The 18,359-nt window shown below is 45.1% G+C and overlaps 1 protein-coding gene across 1 annotated transcript in view; it reads right to left on the bottom strand.

Annotated features, from left to right (window-relative positions):
* TBP (TATA-box binding protein) overlaps positions 1-18,359 on the bottom strand; it is a 67,461-nt gene that overhangs the window by 45,940 nt on the left and 3,162 nt on the right. Inside the window, exon 2 of the mRNA XM_077283235.1 lies at positions 10,638-10,793. Within this exon, the coding sequence (XP_077139350.1) occupies positions 10,638-10,688 (51 nt within the window). The 5' untranslated portion in view covers positions 10,689-10,793. The remainder of the gene's footprint in view (positions 1-10,637; positions 10,794-18,359) is intronic.

Below are 18,359 nucleotides of genomic sequence, written 5' to 3'. Positions count from 1 at the left end.
CATATATAGAGAGGGGGCCATGTGTGTGCCCAGCAGAGGGGCTCATAGTGACGGGGGGGGGGGGGGGGGCATATCCAGGATGAGATGGGGAACAGTGTGCCAGCAGCACGGGGGGGGGCGCAGTGTGCCAGGATGGGGGTTATATAGATACCAGGATGAGGGACATACATGATTTGTAAGATGGACACTGGCACTATAAGACAGACCACAATTTAACATAAAATTATTTGTTTCTCTTTTTCTTCATCAAATTTGGGGATGCGTCTTATAAAGCGAAAAATAGTGTGTGTGTGTGTGTGTGTGTGTGTGTGTGTGTGTGTGTGTGTGTGTGTGTGTGTGTGTGTGTGTGTGTGTGTGTGTGTGTACACATACATACACACTCATATGCATACATATATACACACACACACACACACTATATACTAGCTGTACTACCCGGCTTCGCCCGGGGTAATAACTGCTGTTAGCAAAATAGAATGTGTTAACAAAAATTTATTCTGCACAAAAAACCACAAAACAAATAGATAGAAATGTAATTATTAAAAGGCAAAAACTAAGCTAATAGAAGCATTTTACAACATATATTTCAACACCAGAGATATTCCACACAGATTTAACTAAATTGGCCAAGTAATGTGAAGTAATCTTCTACTACTTATTCGAGAGCCTTTTGATAAACGACATTCTTAGTTTTTCCTTCAGGTGCAAAGACAAACAGATTTTTGGCTGTTCCAACTCTTGAACAGGCCACATAAAGTTGACCATGAGAAAAGCATGGAGATTGTAAATCTAAGCTAGCTGAAGAGCCCGGCGTTGCCTGGGCATACTAAATATCTGTGGTTAGTTATAGCACCTCACTTCTCTTATTTTCCCATCACGCCTCTCATTTTCCCCCTCACACCTCTCATTTTCCCCCTCACTCCTCTCATTCCCCCCTAACACTTGTCATTTCGACCTCACATCTGTCATTTTCCGATCACTCCACTATTTTCCCTCACTCCTCTCATTTTGCACTCACACCTTTTCATTTTCACCTCACACCTCTCATTTTCACCTCAATATATACATGTTTGTCATCTTCCTTATATATAGTATACACCTGTATGTCATCTCCTGTATATAGTATATACCTGCTGTGTGTCATCTCCCCTGTATATAGTATATACCTGTATGTCATCTCCTCCTATATATAGTATATACCTGTATGTAATCTCCTCCTATATATAGTATATACCTGTATGTCATCTCCTCCTATACATAGCATATACCTGTATGTCATCTCCTCCTGTATATACTATATACCTGTAGGTAATCTGCTCCTGTATATAGTATATACCTGTGTGTCATCTCCTTCTGTATATAGTATATACCTGTATGTCATCTCCTGCTGTATGTAGTATGTACCTGTATGTCATCTCCTCCTCTATATAGTATACAGGTCCTTCTCAAAAAATTAGCATATAGTGTTAAATTTCATTCTTTACCATAATGTAATGATTACAATTAAACTTTCATATATTATAGATTCATTATCCACCAACTGAAATTTGTCAGGTCTTTTATTGTTTTAATACTGATGATTTTGGCCTACAACTCCTGATAACCCAAAAAACCTGTCTCAATAAATTAGCATATCAAGAAAAGGTTCTCTAAATGACCTATTACCCTAATCTTCTGAATCAACTAATTAACTCTAAACACATGCAAAAGATACCTGAGGCTTTTAAAACTCCCTGCCTGGTTCATTACTCAAAACCCCCATCATGGGTAAGACTAGCGACCTGACAGATGTCAAGAAGGCCATCATTGACACCCTCAAGCAAGAGGGTAAGACCCAGAAAGAAATTTCTCAACAAATAGGCTGTTCCCAGAGTGCTGTATCAAGGCACCTCAATGGTAAGTCTGTTGGAAGGAAACAATGTGGCAGAAAACGCTGTACAACGAGAAGAGGTGACCGGACCCTGAGGAAGATTGTGGAGAAGGACCGATTCCAGACCTTGGGGAACCTGAGGAAGCAGTGGACTGAGTCTGGTGTGGAAAGGCGTGTGCAGGAAATGGGCTACAGGTGCCGCATTCCCCAGGTAAAGCCACTTTTGAACCATAAACAGCGGCAGAAGCGCCTGACCTGGGCTACAGAGAAGCAGCACTGGACTGTTGCTAAGTGGTCCCAAGTACTTTTTTCTGATGAAAGCAAATTTTGCATGTCATTCGGAAATCAAGGTGCCAGAGTCTGGAGGAAGACTGGGGAGAAGGAAATGCCAAAATGCCTGAAGTCCAGTGTCAAGTACCCACAGTCAGTGATGGTGTGGGGTGCCATGTCAGCTGCTGGTGTTGGTCCACTGTGTTTCATCAAGGGCAGGGTCAATGCAGCTAGCTATCAGGAGATTTTGGAGCACTTCATGCTTCCATCGGCTGAAATGCTTTATGGAGATGAAGATTTCATTTTTCAGCACGACCTGGCACCTGCTCACAGTGCCAAAACCACTGGTAAATGGTTTACTGACCATGGTATTACTGTGCTCAATTGGCCAGCCAACTCTCCTGACCTGAACCCCATAGAGAATCTGTGGGATATTGTGAAGAGAAAGTTGAGAGACGCAAGACCCAACACTCTGGATGAGCTTAAGGCCGCTATTGAAGCATCCTGGGCCTCCATAACATCTCAGCAGTGTCACAGGCTGATTGCCTCCATGCCACGCCGCATTGAAGCAGTCATTTCTGCCAAAGGATTCCCGACAAAGTATTGAGTGCATAACTGAACATTATTATTTGATGGTTTTTTTGTTTGTTATTAAAAAACACTTTTATTTGATTGGACGGGTGAAATATGCTAATTTATTGAGACAGGTTTTTTGGGTTATCAGGAGTTGTAGGCCAAAATCATCAGTATTAAAACAATAAAAGACCTGACAAATTTCAGTTGGTGGATAATGAATCTATAATATATGAAAGTTTAATTGTAATCATTACATTATGGTAAAGAATGAAATTTAACACTATATGCTAATTTTTTGAGAAGGACCTGTATACCTGTGTGTCATCTCGCTTGTATATAGTATATATCTGTGTGTCATCTCCTCCTGCATATAGTATATACCTGTGTCTCATCTCCCCTGTAAATAGTATATACCTGTGTGTCATCTCCTCCTGTATATAGTATATATATACTGTATGTCATCTCCTCCTGTATTAGACCTCGTTCACACGTTATTTGGTCAGTATTTTTACCTCAGTATTTGTAAGCTAAATTGGCAGCCTGATAAATCCCCAGCCAACAGTAAGCCCACCCCCTGGCAGTATATATTAGCTCACACATACACATAATAGACTGGTCATGTGACTGACAGCTGCCGGATTCCTATATGGTACATTTGTTGCTCTTGTAGTTTGTCTGCTTATTAATCAGATTTTTATTTTTGAAGGATAATACCAGACTTGTGTGTGTTTTAGGGCGAGTTTCGTGTGTCAAGTTGTGTGTGTTGAGTTGCGTGTGGCGACATGCATGTAGCGACTTTTGTGAGATGAGTTTTGTGTGGCGACATGCGTGTAGCAACTTTTTGTGAGTCGAGTTGCATGCGACAGGTTAGTGTAGCAAGTTGTGTGCAGCAAGTTTTGCGCATGGCGAGTTTTGCGCGTGGCGAGTTTTATGTGTGGTGCCTTTTGAGTATGTGCAAGTTTTGTGTGAGGCAACTTTTGCATGTGTTGCAACTTTTGTGCATGTGGCAATTTTTCCACGTGTGCAAGTTTTGCGTGTGGCGAGTTTTCCATGAGGTGAGTTTTGCACGTGTGGCGAGTTTTGCATGTGGAGAGTTTTGCGCGTGGCGAGTTTTGAGCGGCGACTTTTGTGTTTCGACTTTTATGTGGCGAGGTTGGTGTATGTGTGGTGAAATGTGCGCTGAGGGTGGTATATGTGTTCGAGCACGTGGTAGTGTGTGGCGCATTTTGTGTGTGTTCATATCCCCATGGTGGTGTGGTGATTATCCCATGTCGGGGCCCCACCTTAGCAACTGTACAGTATATACTCTTTGGCGCCATCGCTCTCATTCTTTAAGTCCCCCTTGTTCACATCTGGCAGCTGTTAATTTGCCTCCAACACTTTTCCTTTCATTTTTTCCCCATTATGTAGATAGGGGCAAAATTGTTTGGTGAATTGGAAAGCGCGGGGTTAAAATTTCACCTCACAATATAGGCTATGACGCTCTCGGGGTCCAGACGTGTGACTGTGCAAAATTTTGTGGCTGTAGCTGCGACGGTTCAGATGCCAATCCCGGACATACATACACACATTCAGCTTTATATATCTAATATATAATTGCCTAGAATATTACTTCCTGCAATTTGTGCCAACTTCCGTGGCTTTGTCCGGAGCTAATGTCCGGAGATAAGTGACGTCACCAGTATCCTACACCCAGGCAGAGCACAGTGGCCCCAGGCAGAGCACAGTGGCCCCAGGCAGAGCACACAGCAAATCGGAGGCCGAGGGGCCCCGCCCACCAAAGCGGAGGCCGAGGGGCCCCGCCCACCAAAGCGGAGGCCGAGGAGCCCCGCCCACCAAAGCGGAGGCCGAGGGGCCCCGCCCACCAAAGCGGAGGCCGAGGAGCCCCGCCCACCAAAGCGGAGGCCGAGGGGCCCGGCCCTGCCCACCAAAGCGGAGGCCGAGGGGCCCGGCCCCGCCCACCAAAGCGGAGGCCGAGGGGCCCCGCCCACTACATCGGAGGCCGAGGGTCCCCGCCCACCAAATCGGAGGCCGAGGGTCCCCGCCCACCAAATCGGAGGCCGAGGGTCCCCGCCCACCAAATCGGAGGCCGAGGGTCCCCGCCCACCAAATCGGAGGCCGAGGGTCCCCGCCCACCAAATCGGAGGCCGAGAGTCCCCGCCCACCAAATCGGAGGCCGAGGAGCCCCGCCCACCAAATCGAAGGACCGAGCGGCCCCGCCCACCACATCGGAGGCCGAGGGGCCCGGCCCCGCCCACCACATCGGAGGCCGAGGGGCCCCGCCCACCACATCGGAGGCCGAGGGGCCCCGCCCAATAAATCGGAGGCCGAGGGTCCCCACCCACCAAATCGGAGGCCGAGGGTCCCCACCCACCAAATCGGAGGCCGAGGGGCCCCACCAACCAAATCGGAGGCCGAGGAGCCCCACCCACCAAAAGTAAGTGCGGCCCCAAAAGTAAGTGCGCCCCCGGGTGCAAAAGTAAGTGCGCTGTTCAAGCACCATGTATTTCCTTCAGGAAATGCCCATCTAATATATAATTGCCTAGAATACTACTTCCTGCAATTTGTGCCAACTTCCGTGGCTTTGTCCGGAGCTAATGTCCGGAGCTAATGTCCGGAGCTAATGTCCGGAGCTAAGTGACGTCACCAGTGTCCTACACCCAGGCAGAGCACAGGGGCCCCAGGCAGAGCACAGGGGCCCCAGGCAGCATATGGGCCCCCAGGCAGAGCACAGTGGTCCCAGGCAGAGCACAGGGGCCCCAGGCAGCATATGGGGCCCCAGGCAGAGCACAGGGGCCCCAGGCAGCATATGGGGCCCCAGGCAGAGCACAGGGGCCCCAGGCAGAGCACAGGGGCCCCAGGCAGGGCACAGGGGCCCCAGGCAGAGCACAGGGGCCCCAGGCAGAGCACAGGGGCCCCAGGCAGAGCACAGGGGCCCCAGGCAGAGCACAGGGGCCCCAGGCAGAGCACAGGGGCCCCAGGCAGAGCACAGGGGCCCCAGGCAGAGCACAGCGATATTTTGGACCACTGTGCGGTGTTTCAGACCCCCTGTGTGATGTCTGGGGCCCTGTTCTTAAGTATATTAAAGATTAAAGTAACGTATATTAAAGTATATTACAGATCAAATTTGACACGTTTATGAGCACCATTGAGTGATATACTCAAGAATGACATAATTTTTCAACATTTTATGGTTTCAAACTGTAAACACTCAGAGTTTTTTTTTTACTTCAACCAGAAAACCTTAACGGTTCATAAAAAACTTGACTGTTCAGGATATGATAAAAGTCATAGTATTCTGAATCTTTAACTTATAAAGATACCTTTATATGGGGTGATTATTGGTTCCAGAGAGGCTTTCGGCCGATAATCGTACACATGGCTGGTGACAGGACAATACAATATAAACGTTCAAAGGTAAACACTGATAACATTAAAATCTAATATATAATTGCCTAGAATACTACTTCCGGCAATTTGTGCCAACTTCCATGGCTTTGTCCGGAGATAATGTCCGGAGATAAGTGACGTCACCAGCGTCCTACACCCGCTCAGGGTGGACAAAGATATATGCCTTCGTGGTGCGCGGCACTTTTCTGATTGGTTGCCGCCTGCAGAAATGTGCCGTACTGTGAAGAATTGTCAAGAGCTGGTGAGTGCAGCCATTTTTTGTTCTTTCTTACTATTATATATACACATACATACACAATATTCTGTATGTAAAATAGACGGCAGGTCACTGAAGATTACTGTTATAAGCCATACAGATGCATAACTAATCAGAGCACCACATAAAGACCCACAAACAGGCTGCCCCGAAGAACGAGAATCTCTGACTGAAAATAAAGGTTAAACAACAACAACAGATTTCATCAACCAAGGCATCATTGTAATCAATATAACGGCGCCGACCTGACACTGTCTGTAGGTTACTGTGCACAATCCTGCTCACAGGTTCCCTTTAACCCCTTTACCCCAAGGGTGGTTTGCACGTTAATGACCAGGCCAATTTTTACAATTCTGACCACTGTCCCTTTATGAGGTTATAACTCTAGAACGCTTCAACGGATCTTGGTGATTCTGACATTTTTCTCGAGACATATTGTACTTCATGATAGTGGTAAAATTTCTTTGATATTACCTGCGTTTATTTGTGAAAAAAACAGAAATTTGGGGAAAATTTCGCAATTTTCCAACTTTGAATTTTTATGCAATTAAAATCACAGACATGTGTCACACAAAATACTTAATAAGTAACATTTCCCACATGTCTACTTTACATCAGCACAAATTTTGGAATCAAAATTTTTTTTGTTAGGTAGTTATAAGGGTTAAAAGTTGACCAGCAATTTCTCATTTTTACAACACCATTTTTTTTTTTTTTAGGGACCACATCTCATTTGAAGTCATTTTGAGGGGTCTATATGATAGAAAATACCCAAGTGTGACACCATTCTAAAAACTGCACCCCTCAAGGTGCTCAAAACCACATTCAATAAGTTTATTAACCCTTCAGGTGTTTCACAGGAATTTTTGGAATGTTTAAATAAAAATTTACATTTAACTTTTTTTTCACAAAAAATTTACTTCAGCTCCAATTTGTTTTATTTTACCAAGCAAGGATAACAGGAGAAAATGGACCCCAAGAGTTGTTGTACAATTTGTCCTGAGTACGCCGATACCCCATATGTGGTGGTAAACCACTGTTTGGGCGCATGGGAGAGCTCGGAAGGGAAGGAGCGCCATTTGACTTTTCAATGCAAAATTGAAAAGAATTGAGATGGGACGCCATGTTGCGTTTGAAGAGCCACTGATGTGCCTAAACACTGAAACCCCCCACAAGTGACACCATTTTGGAAAGTAGACCCCCTAAGGAACTCATCTAGATGTGTTGTGAGAGCTTTGAACCCCCAAGTGTTTCACTACAGTTTATAACGCAGAGCCGTGAAAATAAAAATTTTTTTTTTTTTTTCCACAAAAATTATTTTTTAGCCCCCAGTTTAGTATTTTTCCAAGGGTAACAGTTGAAATTGGACCTTAAAAGTTGTTGTCCAATGTGTCCTGAGTACGCTTATACCCAATATGTTGGGGGGAACCACCGTTTGAGCGCATGGCAGAGCTCGGAAGCGAAGGAGCGTCATTTGGAATGCAGACTTAAATGGATTGGTCTGCAGGCGTCACATTGCGTTTGCAGAGCCCCTAATGTACCTAAACAGTAGAAACCCCCCACAAGTGACCCCATACTGGAAACTAGACCTCCCAAGGAACTTATCTAGATGTGTTGTGAGAACTTTGAACCCCAAGTGTTTTCACTACAGTTTATAACGCAGAGCCGTGAAAATAAAAAATCCTTTTTTTTTTTCCACAAAAATTATTTTTTAGCCCCCATTTTTTTATTTTCCCAAGGGTAGCAGGAGAAATTGGACCCCAAAAGTTGTTGTCCAATGTGTCCTGAGTACGCCGATACCCCATATGTTGGGGTAAACCCGTTTGGGCGCACGGGAGAGCTCGGAAGGGAAGGAGCACTGTTTTACTTTTTCAACGCAGAATTGGCTGGAATTGAGATCGGACGCCATGTCGCGTTTGGAGAGCCCCTGATGTGCCTAAACAGTGGAAACTCCCCAATTATAACTGAAACCCTAATCCAAACACATCCCTAACCCTAATCCCAACCGTAAATGTAATCCAAACCCTAACCCTAACTTTAGCCCCAACCCTAACTGTAGCCTTAACCCTAGCCCCAACCCTAACCCTAGCCCTGACCCCAACCCTAGCCCTAACGGGAAAATGGAAATAAGTACATTATTGTAATTTTTTAATTTTTCGCTAACTAAGGGGGTGATGAAGGGGGGTTTGATTTACTTTTATTGCGGGGTTTTTTAGCAGATTTTTATGATTGGCAGCCGTCACACACTGAAAGACGCTTTTTATTGGAAAAAAATATTTTTTGCGTTACCACATTTTGAGAGCTATAATTTTTCCATATTTTGGTCCACAGAGTCATGTGAGGTCTTGTTTTTTGCGGGACGAGTTGACGTTTTTATTGGTAACATTTTCGGGCACATGACATTTTTTGATCGCTTTTTATTCCGATTTTTGTGAGGCAGAATGACCAAAAACCAGCTATTCATGAATTTCTTTTGGGGGAGGCGTTTATACCGTTCCACGTTTGGTAAAATGGATAAAGCAGTTTTATTCTTCGGGTCAGTACGATTACAGCGATACCTCATTTATATCTTTTTTTATGTTTTGGCGCTTTTATACGATAAAAACTATTTTATAGAAAAAATAATTATTTTTGCATCGCTTTATTCTGAGGACTATAACTTTTTATTTTTTCTTTGATGACGCTGTATGGCAGCTCGTTTTTTGCGGGACAAGATGACGTTTTCAGCGGTACCATGGTTATTTATATCCGTCTTTTTGATCTCGTGTTATTCCACTTTTTGTTTGGCGGTATGATAATAAAGCGTTGTCTTTTGGCTCTTTTTTTTGGGGGGGGGGGGGGGGTTTACGGTGTTCACTGAAGGGGTTAACTAGTGGGACAGTTTTATAGGTCGGGTCGTTACGGGCGCGGCGATACTAAATATGTGTACTTTTGTGTTTTTTTTTTCATTATTTAGATAAAGAAATGTATTTATAGGAACAATATATATATTTTTTTTTATTATTTTTTGGGGGAATTTTTTTTTTTTTTTTTTACACATGTGAATATTTTTTTTTTACACTATAACATTGCCCCGGGGGGGGGGCGCATCATGTTATAGTGTAAGATCGCCGATCTGACACTTTGCTGTGCACTGTGTCAGATCGGTGACCTGAGGTGCACAGATTCAGGTCATCTTGGATCCGGGCCTGCTGCAGGGAGGAGGAGGTAAGAGACCCTCGCAGCAACGCAATCACATCGTGTTGCTCCGGGGGTCTCAGGGAAGCCCGCATGGAGCCCCCTCCCTGTGCGATGCTTCCCTATACCGCCGGAACACTGCGATCATGTTTGATCGCAGTGTGCCGGGGGTTAATGTGCCGGGGGCGGTCAGTGACCACTCCTGGCACATAGTGCCGGATGTCAGCTGCGATAGTCAGCTGACACCCGGCCGCACTCCCCCCCATGAGAGCGGCTGATCGTGCTGGACGTACTATTCCGTCCTTGGGAAGTAAGGCCCACCCCACATGGATGGAATAGTACGTCCAATGGCAGAAAGGGGTTAAGGGAGTTACCAGATTTGTTTACAACCCCCTATAAAGATGGTAGGGAATGAATAAGAAGGGTAACATCTCAATAGGTCAACAATGTACAAAGGCAAAATTGAGAATACATGAAGGAGAGCAATAAAATAAATCATGGCATGATCCTATAAGGCCTAAAGAGGTGAAGCCCCAGTAGAAGGAACTTCCGGCTCAGGTGAATGCCGATCAGAAAGTGCATCACAGCTGGGGAGCACGTTACTACTGGGTATGTTAAAATCCTGGTAACCATGGCGTGTGCCAGACCAGAAATGTGGGATTTGTAGTATTAGCATGCGCTGTTTAACTGAACCCCAGATGTAGTAAACATTATGTATTTTATTAAAAGCTAATTAAAAATTTGATTGTGGGCCACATTAAGCCCACGGGCTCGAGTTGGACATGTATATACTATGACACTCACAATGAGATTTTGCGCTCAGGTTTGTGTTGAAGCTTTTAACATACAGCAGAGGTGAGTGTTAGACAAGATAAACTAGGGATGAAGCTAAAGGGTGGAGCTCATGTTCTCAAGGTAACAGGAGATATATGGAGGCAGCAATACACTTCTAGAGAAGGTATCACGTTCTTTTCATCAAAAGTCCTGGGATGTCTGGTGGAATGGCAAATTGCCAATGTGAACAGCCAAAGCATGCGTTTACTTTTCTTACGAAATGGGTTAGAATAGATTACTCACCTGGGGAGATGCCAGTCCCTGAAAAGGGGGCAAACTATTGTTCTGATCCATCTTCTTCGAGTTTAGTTCAATGAATCTGGTCCTTGGAGAACAGGTTTTATTTTCACGTTTCCAGGCTATCAAGTTTCATTGAATCATCTTGACTTCTCACCCAACCTGCAACAGGATGACGACAAAAATAAATCACAAATATATAATGTGCTCATATACAACCATGGCAGATATCTAGTGCGTGGAGAATAAATCACCAATGCCTTTAAACGAGGAGACGTTCGTACCCAGACAAAAGTCTGACGCATAGACTGGCCATAATCCTCCTGATCCAAACCTGTAGGCTTATATGATGCTGTGGCGTTCAGGTCTAGAGACCTGAAACCGGTCTGTGAATTGTGGTCGTTCTCAGACAGGAACACACGGGTGTGCGAATCTCGTCTACAAGTTATCAAAACTGCAGCAATAATTATTATTCTCAGTTTTCAATAAAGCCTCTGATTCTTGGTATGGTGAACAGTTCGTCCTTACACCAACGTCTCACGCTTGTTCAACCATAAAATTTTAATATGCGGTCATTATTCTGGATATTGACATCCAGGTGGCACATAGAAAAATTCGAAGAGTTGTACAGATTAAAGTCTAAAAGGAGACTAATTGATCTCTACCTCGCTGAAATATGAACTCCGACTATTTAGACAAGACATGACAAAAATCATTAGATGGTGATATTTGACCATCAACTTACAAGATTTTGAAGATCCTTTCACATCCACACAAAGATCCAAAGGGTCAGTTTTAGAACTTTGATTCAGTACGATGTTTTCATGTTAGGTAGGGGCTATGGAGGTCAAACGACAAAGCACCAATGTATATGCTGTTGCCAGAATTGGTCAAAATTACAAAGTTATCTTAGCATCTGTTCTATGTTATTTCTGTAAATCGCATTTACTTCCGATCCCATAAACCCAGCAAGATCAGGGTTCATAGAGACATGTTTTCCGATCTCAACCATGAATGGCTTCCCCCATGATGACTGCAGGTACTCTGGAACTGGCCTGGAAATCTTAAATACTCTTGACAAAAACAAGGATGAGCACTACTGCTAAATTGGGAAACAGACACTGGACCCCAAAAAGACAGGATTGGCAGGCATGAGATTCCACAGGTTCACCACAGTTTTCCAGATCAAGTGGTTAAAAGTCACAACCAGATCACACATCCGTTTTTTTGCCAAATCCCATTCCAGTTTTCCAAACTGTTGACAGCATAGAGAAAACTTTATCTCCTTTGGGTCAGTTTACAAGGAAGATCGGCGGCATTAAAGGGAACCTGTCATCCCCAAAATCGAAGGTGAGCTAAGCCCACCGGTATCAGGGGCTTATCTACAGCATTCTGTAATGCTGTAGATAAGCCCCCGATGAATCCTGAAAGATGAGAAAAAGAGGTCTCGGTTCTGTTCTGGTCCCGGTTCTGTTCTGGTCCGATGGGTGTCGCGGTCCGGTCCGAGGCCTCCCATCTTCTTACGATGACGTCCTCTTCTTGTATTCACGCTGCGGCACCTACACACTGCAGTACTTTGCTCTGCCCTCAACAGGGCAGACAAAGTACGCCGGAGCCGGAGCTGCAGCCTGAAGACAAGAGGACGTCATTGTAAGAATATGGGAGGCCCCGGACCGGACCGCGACGTCCATCGGACCAGAACAGAACCGGGACCGCCCCATGGTGAGTATAATCTCACCTCTTTCAGGATACATTGGGGGCTTATCTACAGCATTACAAAATGCTGTAGATAAGCCTCTGATGCTGGTGGGCTTAGCTCACCTTCGATTTTGGGGGTGACAGGTTCCCTTTAAACCTCTACCCATCAGCAGTAGAGTTGAGAGAATATGTTCGGATTCCCTGTTATTCGGCAAGCTATAGCGCTTGCTGAATAAGCTGTGTAGGCAACTCGGCTTCCTGGATTGCTCCGACCGATCTGCTGTTCAACTCTGCAGCTGCATGTGTCGCGGCTATGTGACTGTCACAGCACATGCATGGAGAGCCTGTTTGTTGGGGTTCTCCATGCATGTGTGGTGACAGTGACACAGTCGCCACATATGCACCTGCGGCACAGGACAGCTGATCAGCCGGCGTAATCCAGGAACATATTCGCTCAACTATAGTGAGCAGTCAGTTAACATCCTGTTTACATGGGCAGTCCGCAGTAAACAATGCGCACTGAGCGATCAGTAATATATCACTTAGTAGACCTAGACTTTGCATTGGTTCTCGGCAGTACGAGACCTGTTTACACAAGAACAATTGTTTTATTTGCATAGTGCAAAAGAGCATTTCACTCATACTAGCGCTTTGCTTCTGTTTGTTGGTGATCATCAGAATGCTTGCACTGAAAGATAAATTGTGAAATGAGCATTCTTAAAGGGGAGTCAGTAGGATCATCCCTCCTAAGCAGTCATATATATGGGCATGTACATCATCGGAAGCTAAATAACATGATTCATTGAAAGCATTAAGTTACTTACTGGTAACCGCTTTTTTAGAAGGTCCATGACAGCACCAGGAACAGGAAACCTACAGATACAAATAGGGCGGCACCTTTCCCACGTATCAGTTGGATTACAGATCTTGAGAGAACCTCCATGGTCAATGGTACAAAAAAAAAAAAGATACATACAACTTTAACAATCCACCCTATGTGATAAGAGAGGGAACTAAGGGTGCTGTCATGGGCCTCCAAAAAATGCCGTTACCGGTAAGTAACTTAATGCTTTATTCGGACTCCCATGACAGCAACACAAGAGAATTACAGAGATGTAAAACTAGCTTAGGGAGGGACTACAGCTTGCAGCACCCTTAACCTGAAGGTGAGCTCAGAGGACACACCCATGATTAGTCTATAATGGTTAAAAAAGGTGCAAGGGGATGACCACGTAGCCGCCTTACATATCTGGTCAATGGAAACTCCAGATCTCTCTGCCCAAGTGGTTGCCATGGCTCGGGTAGAATGAGCCTTTAAGTTCTGTGCAGCCGGACCGCCACCTGCTGTGTAAGCTAGAGAGATAGCCTCCCTAATCCATCTTGGTAATGTACTTTTTGAAATCCTAAAACCCTTCCTAGCACCCTGGAAAGATATGAATAAAGCGATGTCTTTTTTCCAAGGATTAGTGACAGAAAGGTTCTCTAAAAGACATCTTCTAACATTTAAAGTATGTAATTTTTCCTCCTTTTGGTTAGTGGGATTAGGGAGGAAGGAAGGGACAACTATCACTTGTGTCCTTTAGAAGTCTGAGGAAACCTTGGGCAAGTAGGCCGGGTCTGGCCTAAGTACTACCCTGTCGTCTAAAATCTGTGTGTAAGGGGGGATTCTAGAGAGCGCCTGAATATCGCTTATTTTACGAGCCGATGTGATGGCCACTAAAAATGCTACCTTGAGGGATAGGATTTTAATTGAGGAAGATACCATAGGTTCAAACGGAGGCTCCATCAAAGTCGTAAGGACTAAGTTCAAGTCCAATGGGACACACAAAACTCTGTGTATGGGCCTAGATCTGCCAGCCGCTTTATAAATCGAGATATCCAGTAATTTCTTGCAATGTCATAATTAAATAATGCTCTAAGGGCCGAAACCAGTACTTTCAGGGTACTAGTAGCCAGACCTAATTCAAGGCCTTTCTGCAAGAATTCAAGAATCTGCCCTATAGGTATTCCTTCGTTGGCTTTAAAGGTCATAAGTGGCTAGGAATCGTCTTAAGGTTTTAACGTATATCTTGGCTGTAACCGATTTCCTACTTTTGCGCCGATTCTTTGGAATGCACTACCTAGGTTAATACGATTAATCCCCAATCCTCACAGTTTTAAGCGTGCCCTAAAAACGCATTTGTTCAGACTGGCCTACCGCCTCAACGCATTAACCTAACTATCCCTGTGTGGCCTATTAAAAATAGAAAAAAAACAAAACACATAATCAGGTTCCTTGCATCGTGTTCTCATACACTTTATGCAGTTAATAGCCCTCTGTGTCTGTACTGCTACATACTTAGGCTGTTAACTGGTTCATGCAGATTTACATGAACACCCGAGCCTTACACTATGGCTGGTCCAAATAACTAAAGCAATTGTTACCATCCACCTCTCGTGTCTCCCCTTTTCCTCATAGTTTGTAAGCTTGCGAGCAGGGCCCTCATTCCTCCTGGTATCTATTTTGAACTGTGATTTCTGTTATGCTGTAATGTCTATTGTCTGTACAAGTCCCCTCTATAAGTTGTAAAGCGCTGCGGAATATGTTGGCGCTATATAAATAAAAATTATTATTATTATTATTATTATTTTTAGAAGTGTATCTATTAGATTGGGGGAGAATCCTTTATCCTTTAATAATGCCCTTTCAAACTCCACGCCGTCAGGTGGAGCCCTACTACTCGTGGGTGACTGACTGGACAAGAAGATCTGGAAGATCGGGAAGTACCCAGGGGTCGCAGACTGACATTGTCCTCAACCATGAAAACTAAGCCCTCCTGGGCCAAAATGGGGCAACTAATATAATCCTCGCCCTGTCTTCTCTGATCTTCCTTACTACCAAAGGCAACAGGGCAACGGGGGAAAAGCATAGGCCAGATTGAAATCCCACTTCCGTAAGTCCACCACCAGGGGTTTTTCCCTCGGGATGAGAGAACAGAATTGTTTTACTTTTCTGTTTCTTCTGGTGGGAAAAAGTTCTATGTCTGGTTGACCCCACAGGCGGACAATCTGGCTGAAGACAGCTCCATTCAGACACCACTCTCCCTGCCTCAGCATGTTGCGGCTTAGAAAATCTTCTGTCGTGTTGTCTTTTCCTCTTATGTGAAGTGCCAAAGATAGAAAATGTTTTTCTGCTGTCTGAAAAAGGTTATTTCCATCAGAGCCTCGGATCGGGTCCCACCTCGGTGGTTGATATAGGTCACTGTGACTTGATTGTCCGATAGGATTCTGACATGGTGACCCTGCAGGTATACAAGGAGGGTTTTTTTAACTGACAGCTCTACGGCCAATAGTTCCTTCAGGTTAGATGAACCTTTTACCTGGGAATCCCATTGTCCCTGGATCACCATATCCACCATATGGGCACTCCTCCCGAGGGACTGGTGTCAGTAGTTACTATACGAGATATGTTATTCTCCCAGGGAACCCCTGAAGACAAATTATCCCTGTTAAGCAACCATTTTAAGGTAGATGGTCATAATGTTATTTTTCCCTGTAGGGACCCCCGCAGAGCCCCATCATAAAATAAAACATCCTTCTGAAGGCCTCTTGTGTGAACCTGAGCCCATTTGACGGCCGGAATACAAGACGTTAGGGAACCTAGAAGGGACATGGCCTGCCTGAGGGTCATGGAGGGTCTATTTACTGCCCGCAGAACCTGATGACAGATGTGAATAATTTTGTCAGTTGGCAGACAACACTCTTGTTTTTCTGAATCTAAAATGAGACCGAGAAATTGCTGGACCCTCAAGGGTTGTAACCGGGATTTTTCCGAGTTTATTAACCAACCCAGGTGTTCTAGAGAGGATATTAGACCTTTTTAACTGGGAAAGACAATGATCTGCCGAATTGCCTGAAATTAAGAAGTCGTCTAGGTATGGGATAATCATGATGTCTGACTCTCGAAGATGGGCCATAAATTAGTTTCGTTAAGACCCGTGGTGCTGCTGAAAGGCCAAAGAGGAGCTCAATACTGGAAATGCCAGACTAAGGCTACGTTCACATTAGCGTTGCGTCAGGCGCAGCCGCGGCGACGCATGCGTCATGCGCCCCTACATTTAACTTGAAGGGCGCATGGACATGCGTTGCACTTGCGTTTTGTGACGCATGCGTCACTGTGGTGCATGCAAATCCAGGAAAAAGATGTGCACACTGTCACTGGGTTGGTGCAGGCATGAACAAAAATAGTCCAAGTATAGGAAAAATCAGCCGCACTCAATTGGTTGAAAGTTCAGCAAACTGTGTAGTTTCTTTATTAACATATACAATAAACATCACCAGGTGCTTTTTTAGGAGGTAAATGGGTGGCGGACTATTCAATTCGGGTAACGTTTCGACCCCAGCGGGTCTTTATCAAAACCTCACTTGTGCCAAAGAGGTAGAGGAGAGGAGAAAGAGCCGAGTTCCCATAGGGCAGCTCTGGTGGAGTTGTGTGGAAGCGCGTCCGCCTGGTGGGTGATGTAGTCTACATCACCCACCAGGCGGACGCGCTTCCACACAACTCCACCAGAGCTGCCCTATGGGAACTCGGCTCTTTCTCCTCTCCTCTACCTCTTTGGCACAAGTGAGGTTTTGATAAAGACCCGCTGGGGTCGAAACGTTACCCGAATTGAATAGTCCGCCACCCATTTACCTCCTAAAAAAGCACCTGGTGATGTTTATTGTATATGTTAATAAAGAAACTACACAGTTTGCTGAACTTTCAACCAATTGAGTGCGGCTGATTTTTCCTATACTGTGGTGCATGCGTCAGGGCGCAGAGGACGCTGCATGATGCAGTTTTTTCTGCGCCAAAAACCATGCAAAAGTGGACGCATGCGTCACAATACGCTGCGTTGAGCATGCGTTTACATTTGCATTGTGCGTTGCGTCGCCGACCCGGCACCGCACAACGCAAATGTGAACGTAGCCTAAGCCATCTATGGAAACAGCTACTTTCAAGAAGCGTTGATAATCTGAGTGAATGGGTACATGGTAGAACGCATCTTAATTCTAAAACCACCATAAAACAGTTTTGAAACAACTTTATTTCTTAGCCAAATGTTTCCATTTTAAAGGGTCAAGAGATCAGAAATCTATTAAGGGACCGAAGATTAATGATGGTCCTATAAGATTTGTCCGGCTTCTGGACCAAAAACAGGGGAAAGTAAAAACCTCTACCCTCGTCAGAAGCCGGAACCTCTACCAGGACCTTTTTTTGGCACAATTTGACAACCTCAGACTCCAAGGCAGACTATCTATCAGGGAGGAACGGACAGGAGTCATCTTAAAATTATCCCCTGGGGTCGAAAGGAACTCAAGTTTAAGTCCTGTGGACATCAAGCCCTGCACCCAACTGCTGTTGGTGATAAAAGAGACCAGGATGGATAAAAGGCTGACAATCTACCTCCCACGGGAACCGCTAGTCACTGGGATGATTTTTTCCGTTCCCGATGAACGCCTGAACATGAAGCCGCTACCTCTCCTTGTCATCCCACTTAGCGCAGTCCCTTGACGGTCTTTTTTGACCGAATCTTCTCCTGCTGAAAGGACGTCGGTCTCCTGAATTGTTGGAGGGCTCCCAAAATCGTCTCTCGAGGCGTTCCTTGTTTAAGCTGAGACTCAAGTTGGTCCAGCCAGACCATCATAGATCTGGCTGCGCAAGGGGACGCCACTGCTGGCCTCAGAGATCCGGCTGCCATCTCCCAGGTTCCTTTAAGGAAAATGTCCGCCTTTCTATCTAGGGGATCTTTAAGGGAGCCCATATCCTCAAAGGGCAGGGAAGATTCTTTGGATGCCTTTGAGATTGCTGCGTCTAGTTTAGGAGCTTTATCCCAAAGATTAACCACCGGGTCATCAAAGGGGTATCTCTGCTTGAGGGCCGCAGGTAAGGAGCCCCTCTTTTCCGGCTTTTTCCATTCGCGGAGAATCAGACCCAGAATCTTCTCAATCAAGGGAAGGATTTATATCTCCTTTTGATCTAGACCCTTAAACATGACATCCTGTATGGAC

Source organism: Ranitomeya variabilis, chromosome 2 (genome assembly GCF_051348905.1).
Source record: "Ranitomeya variabilis isolate aRanVar5 chromosome 2, aRanVar5.hap1, whole genome shotgun sequence".
Taxonomy (NCBI): domain Eukaryota; kingdom Metazoa; phylum Chordata; class Amphibia; order Anura; family Dendrobatidae; genus Ranitomeya; species Ranitomeya variabilis.
The sequence above is the reverse complement of the archived record's forward strand: the minus strand, read 5'-3'. Positions and strand labels throughout refer to the sequence as shown.